This window comes from Pezoporus wallicus, unplaced genomic scaffold, assembly GCF_028554395.1.
Source record: "Pezoporus wallicus isolate ANWC-B61680 ecotype Strahan unplaced genomic scaffold, APGP_CSIRO_Pwel_v1 contig_8166, whole genome shotgun sequence".
Classification (NCBI taxonomy): domain Eukaryota; kingdom Metazoa; phylum Chordata; class Aves; order Psittaciformes; family Psittacidae; genus Pezoporus; species Pezoporus wallicus.
This window is the reverse complement of record NW_026638114.1, coordinates 2,199,254-2,219,892: the sequence shown is the minus strand read 5'-3', so window position 1 is coordinate 2,219,892 and position 20,639 is coordinate 2,199,254. Positions and strand designations below refer to the sequence as shown.

At 40.4% G+C, this 20,639-nt stretch overlaps 1 protein-coding gene across 1 annotated transcript; it reads left to right on the top strand.

Annotated features, from left to right (window-relative positions):
• The first annotated feature begins 750 nt into the window (after positions 1-750).
• GFPT2 (glutamine-fructose-6-phosphate transaminase 2) lies at positions 751-18,501 on the top strand. The gene is made up of 19 exons (XM_057409499.1): positions 751-934; positions 5,793-5,900; positions 6,529-6,627; positions 7,324-7,449; positions 8,034-8,092; positions 8,577-8,711; positions 10,189-10,250; positions 11,785-11,864; positions 12,154-12,271; positions 12,933-13,096; positions 13,604-13,699; positions 13,805-13,902; positions 14,242-14,362; positions 14,684-14,841; positions 14,977-15,091; positions 15,612-15,739; positions 16,358-16,525; positions 16,941-17,102; positions 17,651-18,501. The coding sequence occupies exons 1-19, from the start codon at positions 928-930 to the stop codon at positions 17,693-17,695; spliced, it is 2,049 nt and encodes a 682-aa protein (XP_057265482.1). The 5' UTR covers positions 751-927; the 3' UTR covers positions 17,696-18,501.
• Positions 18,502-20,639: the final 2,138 nt, after the last annotated feature.

Sequence of the window (20,639 nt, the reverse complement as noted above, 5' to 3'; positions counted from 1 at the left end):
AGATCATCTCTGAAATAGTTTGGTACTTTTTAATAAGGAAGAAGAAACCAAAAGCAGGCTGAAGAATCATGGTACTTCATGTGTTTTTAACAAATCATGCTTGTTCAAAGCGCAGCTTGAGCTACTTCTGTGCATGCTTGCAGCCTAAGCATGGCACTGGCTTTATAAGTCACCATTCCCTTTGCTTGGAGGAGGCTCCCAAAGAGATGAAATTGCAAGTTTCTGTAGGAGACAAAGCCCGAGCCTGCTGCATGGGCCGTGCCTGCAGAACTGAACCTGTGCTGTGCCCTGTGGACAGTAATGGCTGGGCCAGGTCCTGTGGCCTTCCTCTCCCCCACAGTGTCCCCAGCCCGGGAAGAAGAGATTCCTGGAGCCCATCAGCAGTTTCTTTCTTGCCAAGTAAATGGAAGAGCCCACAGAGGCTGACCACTGTGGAGAAGGGCTCTCCTTCAGGCAGAAGGTGATGACCCTCGCCTTTGGCCACTGTTCAGCTGCTCGCTAACACAGGTTCCCTGGGTCCCCCCTGTGCCGATGAAGTTGGCTGTTGAACCCATGGCTCTAATAAACGCTTGTGGCTGGAAAATCCAACCCCGGAAATGGCTGCCCATGCCCTCCGGGGCCGCGGCGAGGGCTCCCGGGCTGCTTCACCCCCTTCGCAGTGTGGGCAGCCCGGGAGGCCTCGCCGCGGCCCCTGGGAGAATCAAGCGGAGAAGCCTCGGCCCCCTCCTCGCCGGGGCTCTGCTCTCGCCGTGCACCCGTTGAGGGCCCCGGCGGAGCGGCCCCAGCGCCCGCTCCCCGGCCAATGAGCAGGGAGGCAGGGGCCGGCCCGGCCGCGCTATAAGAGCCGGGGGCGGCGGCAGTCCCCGGCCGAGGCCGTCGGGTGGGAGCCGCGTTTCCTGTCAGCGGGAAGGACCGGGTGGTGCCACCATGTGCGGTGAGTGACGGGGCCGCCGTGAGGCTCTGCCGTCCTGGCGGGACGGAGCGGGGGGGTCGCTGGTAGGAGCTGACAAAGCGGGCTGTGCCCGGGGCTGTCCGCCTCTTGTGCCGGGCTGCGGGACTAGAGCTGCTTTGTCCCTGAACCGAGAGGTGTCCGGCTGCCCCGGAGTGACAGCGGGTTCCGGGGCTGCGGGAATCCACAGCGGGGTCGGTCGGGACTGGCCGCGCCGCATCCTTTGTGTGGGTTGGGAAGGAAAGACGACCTGGCCTTGGGGCGACGGCAGGTAAAGGTAAAGCTTCTCTGTCAGCTCCCCTCTCCCGAGGAGAGGAGATTGCATTGCTGCTCCCCACAGCCTTTTCTTTCCGTATTCTCCGTGCCCGGCGGCTTGTCCCGAGGTCTTGAGAAGGACAACCGTCCCGTTCCCGGTTCCTCTGGGGTATCAGGGCTCGCTGTTAACCATTGCCCCTCCTGGGCCAGGTGCCTCAGTGCATCACCGCCTCGGCCGGCTCACGGGCTGCTGGATGCGCTTGGCCCTGGCGTTGCGAATCCAAGGATTAGTTGTGAGCCACTTCCCAACTGCGGCGATAGAAAGATTTTGTGGTTTTCAAACAAAAGACTGAGAAGGAGCTTAATTCATAGCTGCTGAGAGTTTATTCAACTTCCTTTATCTAATAAAGATGAGATGGTGGAGATAATATCTGCAACCTTTATACAATTGCCTGGATATGCTTTAGGTTGGATTAAAATCAAAGTGCAGGTTCAGCAGCTGCTAATGCGATGTATTTTAGTTATGGAGGAAGTGTTAGTGAAACTTCACCTATCCTTTGACTGAAGCCCCCTCTCGGGTCTGGAAGGATACTTTCATCGGGAGAAGAAAAGTTTGTGCTAGTACTTCTCAGCCATTATGAACAAAACCTCTTTTGTGAGGGGCAGACTGAAAGTGAGTTGAGTTACTGCTCCTAAAAACGTGCTTTCTGAGCTGGATATCTTTTTCCTGCCTCCACATCCTCTTTAATTGTAACCTCAGAAAGAGCAAGGAGCCTAGAAAATGTCTTTCACTCGCTTAGGGACACGAGGTGTTCCTGTTTGAGCTCTCAGGTAATTATAGATGGGACAAATGTGTCTTCTAAACAAAACCCTTTCAGGTGAGAGACTTGGCTCAGTGCCTAAGCAAAGCAAAGGTATTGGTAGCAAGCGCTGGGCAGTGAGATACGTGATTGTAATATCAAAACCTTAGCGTATCTGGGCTGTATATTGATTGGAAAATGAGGGTATTAACAGTGTTAAATGACTTTGGTAAAACGTCTAGCTTGGGGTGGAGTAGCTGACTTATGGCAGAGAGTGCAGCAGTTCATAAAGTGCAGTGAGAATGGTGCTGGTATTCTTCCTAGCAACATTTGGAGACCTTTTACATTACGTTTGTTATAGTGAAAGATGTCCTATGTCTTTGCTATGCTGATCTGCTGTAGGAAGTGCAGGAGTTCTTGAGGTTGCAACCGACAGTTTCTAAATTACTTCCTTTTATTGGGTTTATTTTTGCATATCTTTCCAGGTTTAAGTGTTGAAAATATGTCCTGTTGTGTTTTCTCTGGCTTCAGGTAACACAATAAGATTTAAACCCATTGTTTTCTGCTTTGAAAATGTGGGGTCATTAAATATTGCCATAAGCATGCTCTTTAGGAAACAAAGCTGAGATGTTATCACATTCATATGTTAAGAAGATAGAGTAACAAAAGTATGCAGGGTTTTAAACCCAGGTAAGATCTCATAAATTGATGATCTACCTATTTTAAATCAAAATTAGTTTCACCAGGATATAAAGTTGAGACTGGGGCTTTCTCAAAGCCAAGTTTCTGGTATCAGCAATGTGCCTACCCCAGTAGAGGCATCCTTTTATTTAAAAGAAAAAAAGAAAAAGAATTAATTTTGTTCAAACTTCAAGTATAGGCTGCCCCCTTCTTGATTTTGGTGAAGTCTTGCAATTGCAAGAGTTCCTGCGCTTTTTCTCCCAAAAAAATACTCCGTGAACTTTTCCTCTTCTTGACATGTTGCTTGCAGTCCTGAAAGGGAAAGAGGACACTCTAAAAGTCTTGATAGGCATATGAAGGGAGAGCCTTGCTTCCAGTGTCTGCACATGATCAAAGCTGGTTTTAGGAATGTTTTAACAACCTCTGAGTGTCCGATTCTAAAGGTAAGCTGTACATGGTTGACCTACTTCATGCTCTGTGAAAACTCTGTAGTTATGGAAAGTTATAAGCTAGATTTAGCATCTAGATCAAGAGAGCAATGCCCTGGTGAAACACTTAAATGCTTTCACTGGATTCTGTGCTTGTCTGTATGACTTAAGAAAGTATTTCACTGCTTCTGTTGTGCTGACAACTAAACACTGGCTTTCTTGATACATACTTTATTGTATTAGCTTACAATGTGCTTGGGTTTCACTGGGGAGGAGAGATGCAAACTCTGGAAATGACATCTAATACCTTGGGGAGGCCAATATCACGTAACTTGTGAGCATCACAAAGCTCTTATCATGAGAGTGATTCAACTAAGATTCAGTCATACTAGTTTCCTTCCAGAGGGAATTAAGCTAGAAGAAGACTTTATCAGCAGTTGTTTCTACAAGAATTGAGCAATGTGCTTTAATTCTAGCCAAAATAATGACTAAGTAGGGGATAAAATATGCAAGTGGATAAATCCCGAAACAGAAAATTACTAGAGAAATGGTGCTGAGATAAAGATTTACTTCCTTTAACTGGAAGAGTTTATAATATGTTTCTTGAGAGGTCAGGCTGCAGCTATTGCTTTCATTGTCAATGGCCTCTGGTGACTTCTGTGTCTTCTAAGTCACATATGTGGAAGCGCAGCTACAGTTCCTTGGAAACAAGGATCTTTATAACAATTGCAGCACACTGGTACCATTGTATGGACTGTCCCGAAGGAAAGGTCTTCCTGGAGCTCAGTGTAGTCAGATTTGCCACATGGAACATACAAGGCTGCTGTGTCTTAAATACGTTGTGAAATCTGGCCTAGAAAATAGAGCTGGATCTGAAATGAGGTGTGTAGCAATGCTTTGGAATGATGTTGAGACATTTGTATTGAAGAAATTGAAGAATGCTGCTCTTGATTGAGCTTCATGGTTAGTGCCAGAGAACGGTAAACATCTGCTGGGGAAAAAAGATCAGCAGGCTCTCAGCCTGAAGTGCCTGTATATAACCAGAGGCATTATTTTTCAAAGCAACCCTGAAGAACAGTATTTAGCTGCTCAAATTCCCAAATACCTCTTTAAATGCAACTATTGTTTTACTATCTCCATTAATGCTGGACACTCTAGAAATAATTAGGGTGAGCTCCTCATAAATCTCACTTCTGTAGCAGGAAAGCATTTTGCACCCTTTAATCCTTCCAAGAAAAATCCGGAGACCGATGTAATAGTCCCTTAGCCTCACTTTCAAACCAACAGTATTAATGGCTTAAAACCAGTGGAGCAACTGAATTCAGGACCATATTTATAAGGGAGATTTATTGGTGTATCATTATAACAGCTGCTTCACTCCAGCCATTTACAGTTCAAAAGCCTTAATTGAAGGGGAAGAGGGTGTTAAATTTCAAACAAAGGCTTTCTCTGTTTAAAACACTTGATTGTCTGAACTGCTTATCTTTTGAGCTCCTGAAGTCTGGTTTTTGCTAACTGTAGTCTCCACTCCTGACTTGTTGCTTGGAGAAACGTTTGAAATGGTGAATGAAATGTTTCTGTTTTATTGGGGTACAGGTTTGCAAAAGTTAATAAAAAGGTCTGATCGATCCTACAAAGTTCCAGGGAGAGCAGAGAAAATGAATGGCTGTTTTTTCCTTTGCAGGTGACCTTTTGATTGCACCTTTTCTAAAGCTAAAACAACATCCCCCAAACTCCCCCTAATGAAAAGAATCTTTGTGTACTTTTGCTGTGAAAAAGAGGAGAATAATGTGCAGGGACAGGGTGGGGGAACCTACCCCAAAACTAAAAAAGCCACTTCTTGGTTGATGACTGGTCTGTTCAAGAGATGAGGGATCAGACTTTCAGACTCTTCCAGACTCTGTTTGCCAAGTAGGCAAGGAGCGAGTTCACATCTTTATGATGCCTGTGTAAGAGTTGACCTGAGTAACACGGGGCAAGCAAAGGGATCTTGTGTCTCTGTTGAGTTTGGTTTGGCAGGCAGTGTTGTGTTGAGGCAGCGTGAAGGGTGAAGGCTTGGGTTTTGGGTGACCCTGTTTTTGTGTCTTCTCTTTCTTTCCTTTGTTGTCCTATCCTTTTGACTTCTGCCCTTTCTTTCTGTTTTATTCTCTATTCTTTTCCCGCTGAAGTGACTGTTGTATAAAGGATTAAGCTGGAGCCTTTCAGAAATAGATGTTGTGCCTAGTACCTACCCATGGGTATTTAAGGCCATGACTTTGATTACAAAAGTCTCCTTGTGTTAGTACTGGTGAATATATTCCTTCTTTGAATGTCTGGATATGAAATAGATCACAATGTTCCCATTTTCAGCGGTGGTGGTTTTCATGGAAAGCAGAAATTTTTTAAGCTCTCTCAACTGTTTAACTCTTGGTGGGTAACATGAGGAGAGTAAATCTGGCCGGGAAAATGTATGTGCTGTGTAGCAAAAATGAGGCACCTGATTCATTTACTGTATTTGAGATCCTTCCATTTAAAAACCCAGTAGGAAGAATTGTACTAAATTGGAGGTTGCGTTCCCCTAGGACCTCTTTGTGGTGCTAGTTTTAAAGGGTCTTAAATTGAGTCTGAAGGGATGCAAACTCTAAAATAAATCTTTGCTTCTTTCCCCCTCTGCCCCCTTCCCCTCTTTTCTTTAAACAGGAATTTTTGCTTATCTAAACTACAGAGTGCCTCGGACTCGGAAGGAAATTTTTGAAACCCTGATAAAAGGATTACAGAGGCTGGAATACAGAGGATATGACTCCGCAGGTATGTGAGCTAACTCAACAAATCAATTTTGGCAATCTATGGCTTCTTGCGTGACTTTTTGGGTACTTTCAACTTCTGCATGTTGGATTTTTCTTTCCTTTTTATCCTGCAGATTAAAAGACAAGAACTAATTACCTTAATTCTTGGAGTTCCTTCTTCAGCTTTCCTCCTGACTTTAAACTGGGTATTTAGCGCTCTGATCAGATGGAGGTTGAGGTTTAGTACACAAAGCAAACAGGGTGCAAGGAAGCGGGCCTCCATACTGGGTCGTGTAGGTTGTGCCTCAGCCTTTTTTGTGCATGTGAGTCCCAGTGAAAGGATGAGGAAGATTAAACTTCTCTTTAGCTTTCAGTTGGCTGATTTCATCAGGCAAAATATATCAGTCTGTCCTCAAGCAAAATTGGAGATGACACATTTGTATTTTCATCTGTGCAAGTGGATATAGACTTCGTCTAATTTGATTTGAACATACACAGGTCTAGCAACAGACTTCAACTATTTCAATTTGAAGGATGATTTAAAAATAATTGTTTCACTAATATGTGTTTGTCTGTATTTTCTCAGCCTTTTCTTCATCCACTGTATTTCATGCTTTAAATAACTCTTGTGACTGTGTCCTATACTGTAGGAGTGGCAATTGATGGAAATAATAATGAGGATAAAGAAAGGTTCATCAAACTAGTTAAGAAAAGAGGAAAAGTAAAGGCCTTGGAAGAAGAGTTGTACAGTAAGTGTCTTAAATATTACCCCTTTACTTTGGCCTCCCAGTCAGCTATCATCTGCATTTCAGCAGAAAGTCAGACCATGAGATTACAGTTATGGTTTTGTACCAGAAATAACTGCATTGTGTAATCCAATGGCAGATAAATTGCTTGTTCCCCCAAATCTATACTGGAAAAGCAAGCTGATCTTTGAGTATGGTGCTGTGACATTATCAGTCTACTCTCCCCTCTTTTGGCTGCTTCTTTGTTCAAGACCTGGGCTCCCTTGGTGCTTTACTCAGACATTCCTGTGAAACACTGAAACACGGACTCTGACAGAATTTACGACCATTTAAGTAGCTGGCTGTCACCACAATCTGCTTTATGCAGTGCTCCCATCTGTGAAAAGCTGAAGTTGTGTTTTAATACGTTTACATTATAATTTGTAGTAATGTGGTCTGTTAGCCTAGCTGTTAGTATTGGCTGAAAAGGCTTGAGTCTTGGCAAACAAAGTTTTAATCACAGTAGCTTGAACTATCTGAAGTGTAACGTCAAGAAAGCAAATGGTTTAAAAGCAAGGCAGAAGATAACTTTTAGATATTTGCCTGTAGGAATTCTCTTAGTGTTTTACTAGTGTTGTGTGCGTGTGTGTGTGAGAGAGACTCTATATTCTATATACTGAATATGAATATTCAGTAAACTGATGGGTTTTTTTTGTATAGAACAAGATGATCTGGATTCAAAAACAGATTTTGAAACACATTTTGGAATTGCTCATACTCGCTGGGCAACCCATGGAGTACCAAGTGCAATAAACAGTCACCCTCAGAGATCTGATAAAAGGAATGGTATGTAATCTCTGCAGCACTATGAAACTGTATGAATTTGAAATGGTTCAATCCACATAGTACATATGTTCTCTGTTCTTACTAGTGTTACGGTGTCTGGTTTGTATATTAAGGCTAAGCTGTTGCCATTACACCTAGGTTAGATGCTTTCACAACCAAATAACCTCTTCTGAGGCTAAAGTGGCACTATAAAAGGTTAATGAAATCTGTTCTCTGAAAACTAATGCAAGTTAGTCAAACTACAACATTCTTGTTTTAAAAGGTAAGACTGAAAATGTAAACACATTGATATTGTCTGGGCTGGAAAAAGGAGATGTATCATTTTTCATGTGAGATGGCTTGGTGCCATTTTACTGGGTGTAGTTTAAAACTGTCTTAATGATTTGGAGCAACCTTTGTATGCCTCTAGAATTTGTAAGCTTCCACTTTCTTTTGTCCATGTTGTGATAAACTGTAGGTCTGAAAGCTATAGGAGGTAGTTTCTAGTGTACTTCTGAGCTGCTTTTTTTACCCCATAATTTTGTATTCTAAGTTAAATATCTTAATTATTCATTACTGATGAATATGTATATATTTCATTTTAGAGTTTGTTGTTATCCATAATGGAATCATCACAAATTATAAGGACCTGAGAAAGTTTCTGGTGAGTCTGTGACAACTTGTTTCTACAACTGCTCAACCGTCATCAGATTTTTCATGAATTTGTTGGAATCTGAAATCAAGTTTCTTGGTTTCATCTATCAAATAGTAGTGTGAAGGAGTGTACCTAACAAAAATTACTCAGGTGCTGGTAAACTTATTGTAATCCTAAATGCAGAGTACTTAAAGTAACAATTTGCACTCAAATTCTTTGAGAGGGTGTGTGGACTCAGCTCTCTCCTGTCTCCTGTTGCTTGGCAGATGCTAAGCAAGTTTTACTACATGTTTTATTGTAGTATTTCTGAAAGTAGCTATGGCAAAATAAGTCTTTATATTTTGTCTATAACGATATATATCTACCAGTCCAGTGTAGTGCTCCATGAAGTCTGTCTTACTGTGCAGTTTCTGGTGGATGGCAGCCAAGAAGCTCTTCAGTGTTTCTTGCCTGAGGATGAAAACCTTTTTTCCTTGTTTATATGATATTTCAGGAGAGCAAAGGTTATGAATTTGAGTCTGAAACGGATACAGAAACCATCCCTAAATTGATCAAATACATGTATGACAACAGAGAGAGTGAGGACACCAGTTTTTCAGCCTTGGTAGAAAGAGTTATTCAGCAGTTGGTAAGTGGGAAGTTCCTTTCTTGTACTATAATATAAGCTATTTGTAGAGTTTCTTAGTATTTCTTAGTATACCTGGATGCACTGATGCATCTAGATCCTCTGCAGGAGTCCTTAGAAGGTGCTGCATGTAACACTTTTTTTTTGCCTCTAAACAATGCCTGATAGACCAAGAAGTGAGATTAAAACTTTGGAAATTTCAGAGGCTTTTCAATGGTAAATCTTTAAATGGCATTAGTAGTGTTCTTTTGTTTGGTGGGTTTGGGTTTCTTTTGTTTGTTTGATTGGTTGTTTGGGGTTGTTTTTTTAAGCAAGAGGGTGTCACAGTTTCTTAATGAAGCAGTTTCATTAAAAAAAAGTCATAGGAGTCTCTGGGGGTTGAAATCTCTAATGAAGGGCAGTGTGTTCTTAAAAGCTACTCTGATCATGTTAAAACACTGCTGTGATTCAAGTTTGTCTAATGCCTTGGCTCCCCTATTTGGAAATAGATCTAACAAGTTGTACCGATTCACCGTGTAGCAAGTTTCCAAACTGTGAAGTGGGAATCTACTGTTACTTAGTCTGTGAATGCTTGATAGATGCATTACAGACTTGGAGAAAGCTTGCTTTGTTTCCTCCCCCAGTCTCCGGGCAGATGTTTTCCCTCCCCTTCCTGCAGTTTCTTATGCTCTTTTCACCTCCCCTTTCTCCTCTCTGAAGCAGCTCTGTAAGATTCCCCTAGAGCAGGGCTGGAATACACATGAAGTAAAGACCTCTGAGGGGCAAGAGGGAATAGCAACCACCTTTTTCAGGGAAAGGGTGACTTCACCTGACCACAGGACTGGAGTCCCTGTGGGAGAAGTGGTTGTTACCATCTCTCTTCTGTTTGCACATTGGAGGGTTTGCTCCTGCTTTTGGAATACTCTTAAAGCTTGCAAGCTGTGGTAATACTATAGAGTGGTTGGTTGTGTGTTCCTGGATTTTAACGCTTTCACTGTTGATTTTGCTTGGGTGTTTTTTGGTGGAGGTTTTCTTATTTATTTTTAAAATACATTAATGAGAATTTTCTTCTTAAACTAGAAGTAGTAACTCCAGAATCTTAGCTGAAAATGCATGATAAAATGCAGCTACATGCACATTCATATTACAAATCTTTCTGAAAGTAAATGTTACTCTTAATCAACATGAAGTCTGTTAGACATCTCGGAGATTTTCTTAACCGTTGCATTAGGACGTATTGGTTTTATTTCTGAAGAGAGGCTGAGTGCTCACAGCCTGATCTATCAGCTGTTGCAGTGGTACGTGCATTTTAGCTTGTTCTGCTCCATAACCAATTCCTTTAAAGGTGCAGTCTGCCCTCCAGGAAGAGATTCCTGATAGTAGTAAAGAGCTTTCCTTCACAGCCACCTCAGGAAGAGGGGCCCCAGTTCAATGAGATGCAACTAATCGAGATAAGTTGTTTAAAGCTTTTTTGTTTCTCTTTTGTTTGCATGGTTTCCAGGAAGGTGCTTTTGCATTGGTTTTCAAGAGCATCCATTACCCAGGTGAAGCTGTTGCTACCAGGTTAGTAAAAGTCCATTTTATCCATAATTTAAGCTTTTTAGGTGGTAAAAAATAACTGTGTCATCTCTTAAAGATACTAAAATACTGATGTTTAAAGTGCTTAATTAACCAAAACTCAGAAGGCAACTGCCCTAATGGAATCCTTTTGAAATGCAGCAAAATTCTGCTGAGCAACTCTTCAACTGACTATTAAATATAACTTGAGCTGTGCTAACTGCAGGTCACCAAATTTCCAGAGGCTTCTTTTGATTCTCTATAGTCTTTAACATTATTTTGTTTAATAAAGTAGCTGTGGCTATTCACTTTTGGAGGATGCAAAGACAATAGTGAAAAGTAATCAGATGATGTTCTCTTGCTTCATGCAAATACACATTGGGTTAGAGCTCATTCAAACGACCCGCTTGGAACATACCACCCATAGTGTGTTCTGGTACCTGTTACAGTGTGTCAATAAAGAAACTCAGTGTATCTTATGTTGCTGCAGTTGTATTGAGAGTGTGTAAACACTTGTATATCAAAAAAAGGGGGAAGAGTATCGTTCAAGTTTACTTCACATTGAATAAAAACTGAGATAAGCATGTTCAGGTTGGCTAAAGTGACATCATACAAACAGGTTATACAAATAGTGTTCTATAATGGTTGTAGAATTTATGAGGGGTTTTTTTTTCTGTATAAGTTCTGCTTTTATTTGTGACTTGGAAAACACCTTTCAGGAAATGTGAAGATATTAAAGTAGCAAGTGAATTAGCAGCGGGAATAAAGACTGTTTTATACAACCACCAAAAAGCCTATTGCTTCTGTGCCCTAAAATGGGTCTATATTAAAATTGTGGAAAAGCCAGCTGTACCATCACTCTAACTGGAGAACATCTTCTGAAATGATCTATTCTATACGTGGTTCAGGGTAGGGTTTTCAGGAGTGAGGGGATTAAGAGAAGCTAAACTTGTAACTTGAGGCTCTGTGTGTGCATGAATTACTCTTTTATTACTGTGGGGTTTCTTTAATTTTATTTTAATCTCTTCAGTGTGGCATGTGAGCCTTATAATTTCAAAATGACCTGAATATTCTATAGTTTCAGAGGTGTAGTAGTGATGGTTGACATTTCTGAATTTAAAAGGTTAAAGTTTGAAACAGAATTTCTATAGTAAAGAGCACAGGAGTTTAGTGCTGGCTCACTAAAGAAGAGTAAGCTTTATTTAAATAAAGGTATTCAAACTGAGGCCTGCGCTAAGCTCTTTTGTGATTACTGGAAGGAAAATAACTAGTTCATATATGTTTTCCTCTACCAAGGTGTAGTTCATGGGGAAAGACCGAGGCATTGTGGTACTTATTCACATCATTATATTTGGCAAATCTTACAGAAACAAGCCAAGCTTATATAATTCCTGCCACATAATGGCATTAGGATGAGGGTTGAAGAGAATCTTCCTCTTTAGGAAGCTAGATGGGATATTGTCTTTCAACTTCACAGATGTCCTTTGACTGTTTTGTATGCACTTTTCTCCTTTTAAACTTGTGTGTTTTCCCTTTGTAGGAGAGGGAGTCCTTTGCTCATTGGGGTTAGAAGCAAGTACAAGCTCTCCACTGACCAGATTCCTGTTTTATATAGAACATGTAAGTTGAGAAATCCAATTACATTATTTTTAAGAATTAAAATTGTTGTTACTTTACAATTAGAAATTAGGTTAATTGGTCTTTCTACTATAAAACTACCATCTGATATCCCAAATAGCTTTTTAGCTGAGCGTATTATATTTTTATACTGATAAATGTGTAGTTCATGTAAAAATCCCATCTCCTCAAAATACTTGTGTAACTCTGATACCTTGAACCTGTATAGTCTGTAATTTTTTAACTTGAACAAATCTGGCTTTGCATTTAAAGTGTCTCATTTCCTTCACAGGCAACATTGAGAATGTGAAGAACATGTGCAATTCACGAATGAAAAGACTGGACAGCTCTACCTGCCTTCATGCTGTTGGGGATAAGGCAGTAGAATTCTTCTTTGCTTCAGATGCAAGGTAGTACAAGTCCTTAAGTGTTTCTCAAAATACTGTTTTTCTTTAGAAATAAGATAGTTCTGGAAATCTCATGCTGTACAATTGTTTTCTGACAGAATAGCTTCTAATCCAGGCAACTTCATAAAGCCCCCAGGCTAAGAATGTAAAATGTGAAGGTTTAACATCAGTGTTAAACATCTGCAATATCTGCCAGTTGTTAACCTCTGTATAAAGTACATCCAGCATATGAAGATAAGTTAGGTACAAATAGACACCATCACCTGAGTATTTGGGCAAACTATAGGTTAGTCTAGGTTTTGGTATTTTAATCTATCAGAGGATGAAATAGCTCAGCAGGAATCTGGACATCAGGTATGCATTTGTCTCAGAAACAAGATTGTGGCCTTATTAGGGGTCCATCAGGTTGGCAAGGTCAGATTAGCAGGAACTTGCTGATGCAAGATGCTGTGGTTCTTGAGCCTTCTGCTCCAGGTTCCTGTGAGAGTGCAGGAGGAGCAGCAGATGGAGCCATTTCCTTTAAGATTGCTCTATCTGTAGTGATGTCCGAAATGAAGATGGAAGGGGAGCTGGAAGTGCTGTATGGCATATTTAATTGCTTTGAATCCTGCTACCAGCTCTTACTGACATGTCAGGTTTGTTTTGCTTCTGCTTTTTCCTGTAGTGCTATCATTGAACATACCAACAGAGTAATTTTCTTAGAAGATGATGACATTGCAGCAGTAACTGATGGGAAGCTTTCAATTCACCGTCTTGAGCGTTCAGCTAGTGGTGATCCTTCCCGGGTCATCCAGACCTTGCAGATGGAATTGCAGCAAATCATGAAGGGTGGGTTGAACATCTGTAAGCAAGTATCATCACAGGCTGATATTGACTGTGTAGTAGATAAGGGAAAAAACTGCTAATTTGTTGGGAAAATGACCTGATATTAAGGCTTTTTGTGCTGGGAGTTGACAATTTCAAGCTTTAAGACCAGGGGAAGATGGGTGGTACGGGACCTTACACATTTTTAGCCTTGGAAAAGTTCTCAATATTTAGTGTTAACTAATGTTAACATGTTATAGTTACTTTCACTGTAAATGGAGAACTGAAGTGTAATACAGAAGTTTACTTATAAAGGAATTCAGTTACCTTGTCAGAGTTAAGAAATGAAACCAACCAAATAGAGGAACTACCGATCCCTCCCTTCTTCTCGCCTGTTCCTAAGCTTGTGTTTAAGCTAACCTAGTCAAATTAGTTTGCTACTGCAGGTTATCTTAAAAATTGACTCTTTTTAACTGTAATAGACTTCAAATAACAAACAGAACCTTAACCATGTAATGTTTTTCTAAACAGGGAACTTCAGTGCATTCATGCAAAAGGAAATTTTTGAGCAACCGGAATCAGTTGTGAACACGATGAGAGGCAGGGTGAATTTTGAGAGCAGCACAGGTAACTGAGAGCAGCCACTCAGGCTGCACTAAGCCTGCACATTTGGAACATGTTAGCTAGAACATAAAATACACCGCTGATATATTCTTGCTTGTTTGTTTACAGTTCTCCTGGGGGGGCTGAAGGATCACCTCAAAGAAATCAGAAGATGCCGAAGACTGATCATTATTGGCTGTGGGACCAGTTACCATGCTGCAGTTGCTGTACGTACAGCCTTAGCTAAATGCATATATTAACTCATGGTTGCTGGGTTTATAGACACTAGTTTTTCATCTGCTTTTTCTTCTGTATCTCAAACTTTGGCTTTAATTGAGGGATCTCACCCTTTAGTTTTCCTTTGTGCAACAGTACTTATTAATGCTCTGATGCTGTTATGCACCATGCTAGAAATTCACTTTTTTCACCTTGTTTTTTAAAGCTCTGGTATGCTGTAGTTACCAGTTATTATAATAAGAATCCATTCAGATTATCTCTGACTTTTAAGATATCAAGGCTTTTATGGGTGGCAGTAGTAACAAATATCGTGTGCTGCTTGAATACAGACTCGACAAGTACTGGAAGAATTAACTGAGTTACCAGTGATGGTGGAACTTGCTAGTGACTTCTTGGATAGAAACACACCTGTATTCAGAGATGATGTGTGCTTTTTTATAAGTCAGTCAGGTAAGCTGTGTTTACTGTTTGTCTTCACTTGAGTGCAAACTCTAGAATAAAGAGCCAATGATTTATTACTTTCTGCATGCTGCAAAGGAGGGTGATGGCTAATGGGCCAGATCTGGCTTGAATTCAAGTTTCTTTCCAGCTTGATTCAAATACATAGACAATGAGTGAGTGATGAAGGGTTGTTTTCAGTTGCATTTTGCATTGTGGCTGCAGTTACTTAGAACACCCTGTGTAGAATTTTAATGCTTTTCAGGAATCATGCTTTTCAGGAATTAATATTATCCTCTGTCAACCTGAAGTCAAGATGTAAATGTTTTCCAGGTGAAACTGCAGATACGCTTATGGCCTTGAGGTATTGTAAGGACCGTCGTGCTCTAACAGTTGGCATCACAAACACAGTTGGAAGCTCAATATCCAGAGAAACTGACTGTGGTGTACATATCAATGCAGGACCTGAGATAGGTGTGGCAAGCACAAAGGTAATTGCTGTTCACGGTCTGACTTTCATACTTCAGCCCTGTGGAATCCAATTAAAATTTTAATTGTAGCACTTCAAACTGAGCTCATACGAACTCTCTGCAGACTTAACGCTAAATGTTTTGTTTTGTCTGCAGGCTTATACCAGCCAGTTCGTGTCTCTTGTAATGTTTGGCTTAATGATGTCTGAAGACAGAATTTCCTTGCAGAAAAGGCGACAGGAAATCATTAGTGGACTGAAATCATTGCCAGGTATATTGATATTTTGGGGTTTAGGAGGGATAGGGGATGTTGTTTAATGGGCAATATAAAATACTACTGGGGATGCTTCTTTCTCATTGAAGTTTCACTCTCCCCCTCCTCCTGACAATGCAAGAAAAATGGACTATTACTTTCTGCACTAACGGCCAATTTTACAAGTGCCCTTCCAAGAAAGTTGGCAGGAAGATCACAGTTTTCATGGGTTGGGTTTTCTAATTACAGTAAATTAGTTTTGTATGAGACACATTACTTGATCTCCTAAACTGGTGATTTAAAATGGATATTCGCAGCTTCCTTTAGAAATACAAATGGGATGTGCGAGCACTGCTTAAACCAATAGTTGCTTTAAATTTGTTACTGTTAAATAAGGCTGGAGGGAAATTACCTTAAACTGCAGTCAAAGATGCAAAGTGAATGTTTGACAGTGGGTCATTAGAACATCCTACTGCAAGCAAACTACCTTTTCCAGTTAAAAAGATTTTTAATAGGTGCTTTTTATGTGTCCCAATAGAGATGATTAAAGAAGTCTTGTCCTTGGATGAGAAGATACACGACTTAGCTCTTGAACTGTACAAACAAAGGTCACTGCTGGTTATGGGTCGTGGGTATAATTATGCCACTTGTCTGGAAGGAGCTCTGGTAAGAACTTCTCAATATATTGTTAGATGTTGTTTAAAATGAGCTTTTGTGGTTTCTACAACATAGTTTATTTCTAATATTTCAACTTAATTGTGCTGCAGTAAATTGTACTGCAGTAGAACCTGCTATCTGTAACTAAGAGTATTTAGTCCTGTTGGACTGAACACATAAGGTGAAGCTGGATACAATAATCAGTTTCTTGTTTCTTTCACATAATAAATAGTGTTCAATGAATCTATTAAATATATATAAAAGCACAGTGTGCTGATGTTGATGAGATGGTCATGCAGGAAACATGAATTGTTATGAACGTTCTGGTAGCATGGACACGCATCCACCTCCTGCAGAAGTTTGAAATGTTAAAGGTAGACTGCATTAGCCAAGGTTTTGCTGGGTGTTTGTTTCTTAAAGCTCCTGTTGACTACTCCATTTCTTTATCTGCAAATGCATGTCAAGGGGCAAGCTCTGCTTCCTCCAGCTGACCTTTAAAAATACCAACTTAGAACCATGAGTCTGTATTTAAGTGGCAGATGTACACCTTCCTGTTTTGCTTCTTGTGGCTTTTATTTCCCATCTGATTTACTGGTAACTTGATGATTTTTTTTTTTTTTTTTTTAGAAAATTAAAGAAATCACCTATATGCACTCTGAAGGTATCCTGGCTGGTGAGCTGAAACATGGGCCATTGGCCCTCATAGATAAACAAATGCCTGTTATCATGGTGATAATGAAGGATCCTTGTTTCACCAAATGCCAGAATGCTCTGCAACAGGTCACTGCTCGACAGGTAAACTGTTTAACTAACAGAGTGTAACAGAGAAGGAGGTTGTGTATGATGTATTACTGCTGGCTGTGCCTCAGAAAAAGGATGTATTGGTGTTTTTTTTAAACTGTTATAAATAAAACACTGTATCTGCATTGTAGGTAGCTATTATAGGTTACGGACACTAGTGAAAAGTGATTGCATGTGGGTGGTTTGAGGTTTTTGGTTTGTTTTTGAAGTACATGGAATAATGTTAAAACTCCATAGGTTGAAAATATTGCAGTCTCACAAACCAGTGAATGAAAAACTGCTTAATGCAAGACCAGCGTTGTCTTTTAACTACCTGAGTGCCTTCAAACATACAAGCGTGCTGTGAATGGATACTTCAAAGCAGTCCTAAGCCACCTCTTCACTTAACACTGCAAAATTTTGTTTTCAGGGTCGTCCAATCATTCTGTGTTCTAAAGAAGACACAGAAAGCTCAAAATTTGCCTATAAAACCATTGAGCTGCCTCATACAGTTGACTGCCTTCAAGGAGTCTTGAGTGTTATTCCTCTCCAGTTGCTTTCATTCCACCTGGCTGTTCTCAGAGGATATGATGTAAGTGCTTTCTGTGTTTAGCCCTCCAGTTAGTGCAGTTTTAAACCTCCTATCAGTGTAAAGTGAAAGACTCAGTTATATGGCATATCTAAGGAACCATGGTAATAGTGGAGCTTATAGCGGCTGGGGTAGTAGAGGTGTCATTTCAGTGCTAATTCTTCAGCTGTATATTTTCTAATTAGTATCCTTCTAGTTAAGAGTACAGATAGAACTTTTTCAGAGAAATAAAACTGTGATATTGCACTTTAACATGAAATAGGTCAGTGCTTTGTACAGCTTAGTTTGACACTGGCTAGGTGTGTCAGTTTGATAATGATGACTGCGTTGGGAAGGTACCCTGTGCAAAACAAATATGCATTTGTTAGGAGGGCTTTGGAAGCAAGGCTGAATTCAACAGTGAGTCATTATCTGCAGTCTCTTGTGTGTGTTAATATGTCTAGAACAAAGCAGAACTCATTAGGAAGTCTAAAAAAGCACACTAAATGAACTGTGAAATGCAGAATGTCAGTGTTACTGTCAGATACTGAAAGTCTGTCTCTTCATTCTAGGTGGACTTTCCAAGAAACTTGGCCAAATCTGTTACTGTAGAATAACAGCCATGAACAGCTGATGTTTTTCTCATCAGACCTCTGAGTTATACTTGTAGAAATGTGTTGTTCTGAATTGATAAGTACACGTTTTTCTAAAGAGAATGACAGTGCTAACTGGAAAGTGTCACAAGGATTTATCTTGCAGCTTTAAAAGCTTTTGACGTGCCTTGTATCCAAGTGCTTTTGCTATTCCTCTAAGTCCTGAAATTGCCAAAGAAGATAAAAATTGTTTACACATGGTATACTGAATGAACTTTTTTACTGTGCAATATATATATACAGCTCTCTTCAGAGTAACTGTGAACATTTTTTTAGCCTACACTACTTAACTAGTTTTAAAGATATAGTATTTATAACTACAATTGTATAGCTTTCTTTAAGTTATTTTTTTAGTACATTGCTTATCTGTAGCATTGGTAAGGCTCAGAATGTAAATACTGAGCATGTTGACATTTGTGTACAGTTGTTAGGGTTTTTTTTTTTCTTACTTCAGCTTCAAACTGGAAACTTGTCCCTCTTCCTCCCCAGCTTCCCCCCCGACCTTTGCATCTGTGTTTCATATTCAACCAATCATTTGCAAGGCTCTTCTGTGGCTGTCAGTTCCCCACAATGTTTTAAATTTCTGCTTCTTTCAACTAATTATTTGAAAAGCCAGAGCAACGTTTTGTTTTGTATGCCACCCCAGCTCTTATTTGCATAACATGTACAGTACAACAAAATAAGGGAACTGGATGTCTTTCAAGTGGTGTTTCTGTTTGAAGAGTGTACAATGAGATTACAATGCAATTAAAAGATTATATAAATTCTTCTTTTTTATGTTTCTTTTGTTTTGTTTTTTTTTTTTTTGAACTTGATGCCTCCTTATCTAGGGTCTGGACAGAAGTACAGCACCTTAGTACTCTGTTACAAGTGACAGTGTTCTCCCCTAGTCTTGCCTAAATCCTGATATGATATCAGAGTTCTTTGTTTCTTGGGCTAGTTCTTGTGTGTCACACAGGTCTCCCATGTAGAAACACCTCACTTTTCCTTATCCAGCAGATGTGTTGCAAAATAGTGTGTCAGGTTTGGGTAGCTTGCACAGGAGTACAGGAGAACTCAGTGTGGTGACTGTTCATTGATGTTTTGTTTTGCCAGATGTGTTGAAACAATAGTGTAATCTCGGATTGTAGCTCCTACTGTGGTTGACACCAGCTACTGATTAAACCTTTGTCTTTTTCCCTCTGCTAAGGTAGATGAATGGAGGAAGAAATTTTCTGCAAGTAAAAATAGAAGCTGTGTCTGTATAATTACATATGCTGTTTATGGTCAGAAAGTTGCCTCTTTGGCCAAGAAAAAAATGCCATAAATTTATATTTGATGTAGTATTTAAACTACAGACACAGGAACATATATAAGAAAACTCACCACCCTCTACCAGCAAATAAGAGAATGCAAAATACATCTTTAAGCTAGGACTAAAGCCTTATTTGATTAACTTATATATTTACAAATGCACACTTTGCTGGTTATGAACTAACTACCAACAGGAAGCATTTATGAACCTTAATGAAATAAGGCTGTTACACAAGGATCTCTGCTCATTTGTTATATTGGAACAGTCAGAAATTGTAATATTTGGCATTTTATGAACTAAATCATTGGCTACTAAAGCTTTATTTATGATGTTCGTCTACAGGCTTGCTTCTCACTGGAAATGTTTGAATGCTTATGTAGGTTAATAACTTGAAAGTGTTATACTAGCTTGTTGTAACAGGAGCTTCTTACTGGAAACTGCTCTAGTACTTTTTATAACCACATGAAAGAACCTAAATCATAACGAAAAGGATAGTGATAATCTGACCTAGATGCCAAGAATATGTAACTGGGTACCCAACATGTTTTGGTAAGCGATGCAAAGCCCTCTTTTACTGGCTGTCTAGAATTAGTAACTGATGTTATCTAGTCTGTGTGATACATTACACTGTAATTTTTTAATAAATCAATTTATTTTCCTAAAATCCTCTATGAGAACCAAGATCACAGAAAAGAAAGCTCGTTAGTCACGGGAGAAGTGGAAAAATACATGGACTTTATTTTTAGTCAGCACCTGTTTTGAAAAACAAGCGCTCCTAACATCAAGGCAGATGCTACGGTAATGTATAGAAAGCTTACGAGTTTTGAGTGGGGTCAAAAATAGCTGGGCTACCCTGGGGGGGAATAAATCCCTTCCCTTCTGAACCATTCACTCTGGAAGAACCATGGGGAGTTCATGCCCCAGTGATCACCGCAGAGGCAACAGGTCAGGGCTTGCAGCTGCATCACCGTGTGTTTTGGGGCTGGGCACACTGCTGTCATCCCAAAGCATGGGTACGAGATGGCCATGGTGTGATCACAGTGTGCTGTGTCAGGCTGACAACGCTTGATGTCATTGTGCTGTAGCCACAGCAACTCGTGAAGGGGTATTACTGGGAAGATGACATCATAGCTGCAGCTTGACGTTGATAATGACATCATAGCTGCAGCTTGACGTTGATAATGACATCATAGCTGCAGCTTGACGTTGATAATGACATCATAGCTGCAGCTTGACGTTGATAATGACATCATAGCTGCAGCTTGACGTTGATAGTGACATCATAGCTGCAGCTTGACGTTGATAATGACATCATAGCTGCAGCTTGACGTTGATAATGACATCAAAGCTGCAGCTTGACGTTGATAATGACATCATAGCTGCAGCTTGACTTTGATAATGACATCATAGCTGCAGCTTGACGTTGATAATGACATCATAGCTGCAGCTTGACGTTATAATGACATCACGCCAGGGGAAGGGGGCTGCACCCAGATTGGCCCAAACGTCCCCATCTCCACTGCAGTCCTTCGGGGCCCTCCCTTATATAGCGGCTATTAGGTCCCACCTCCAAAGCCTGATTGGCTGAGTTCCGCAGGGGGAGGGCTGTGATTG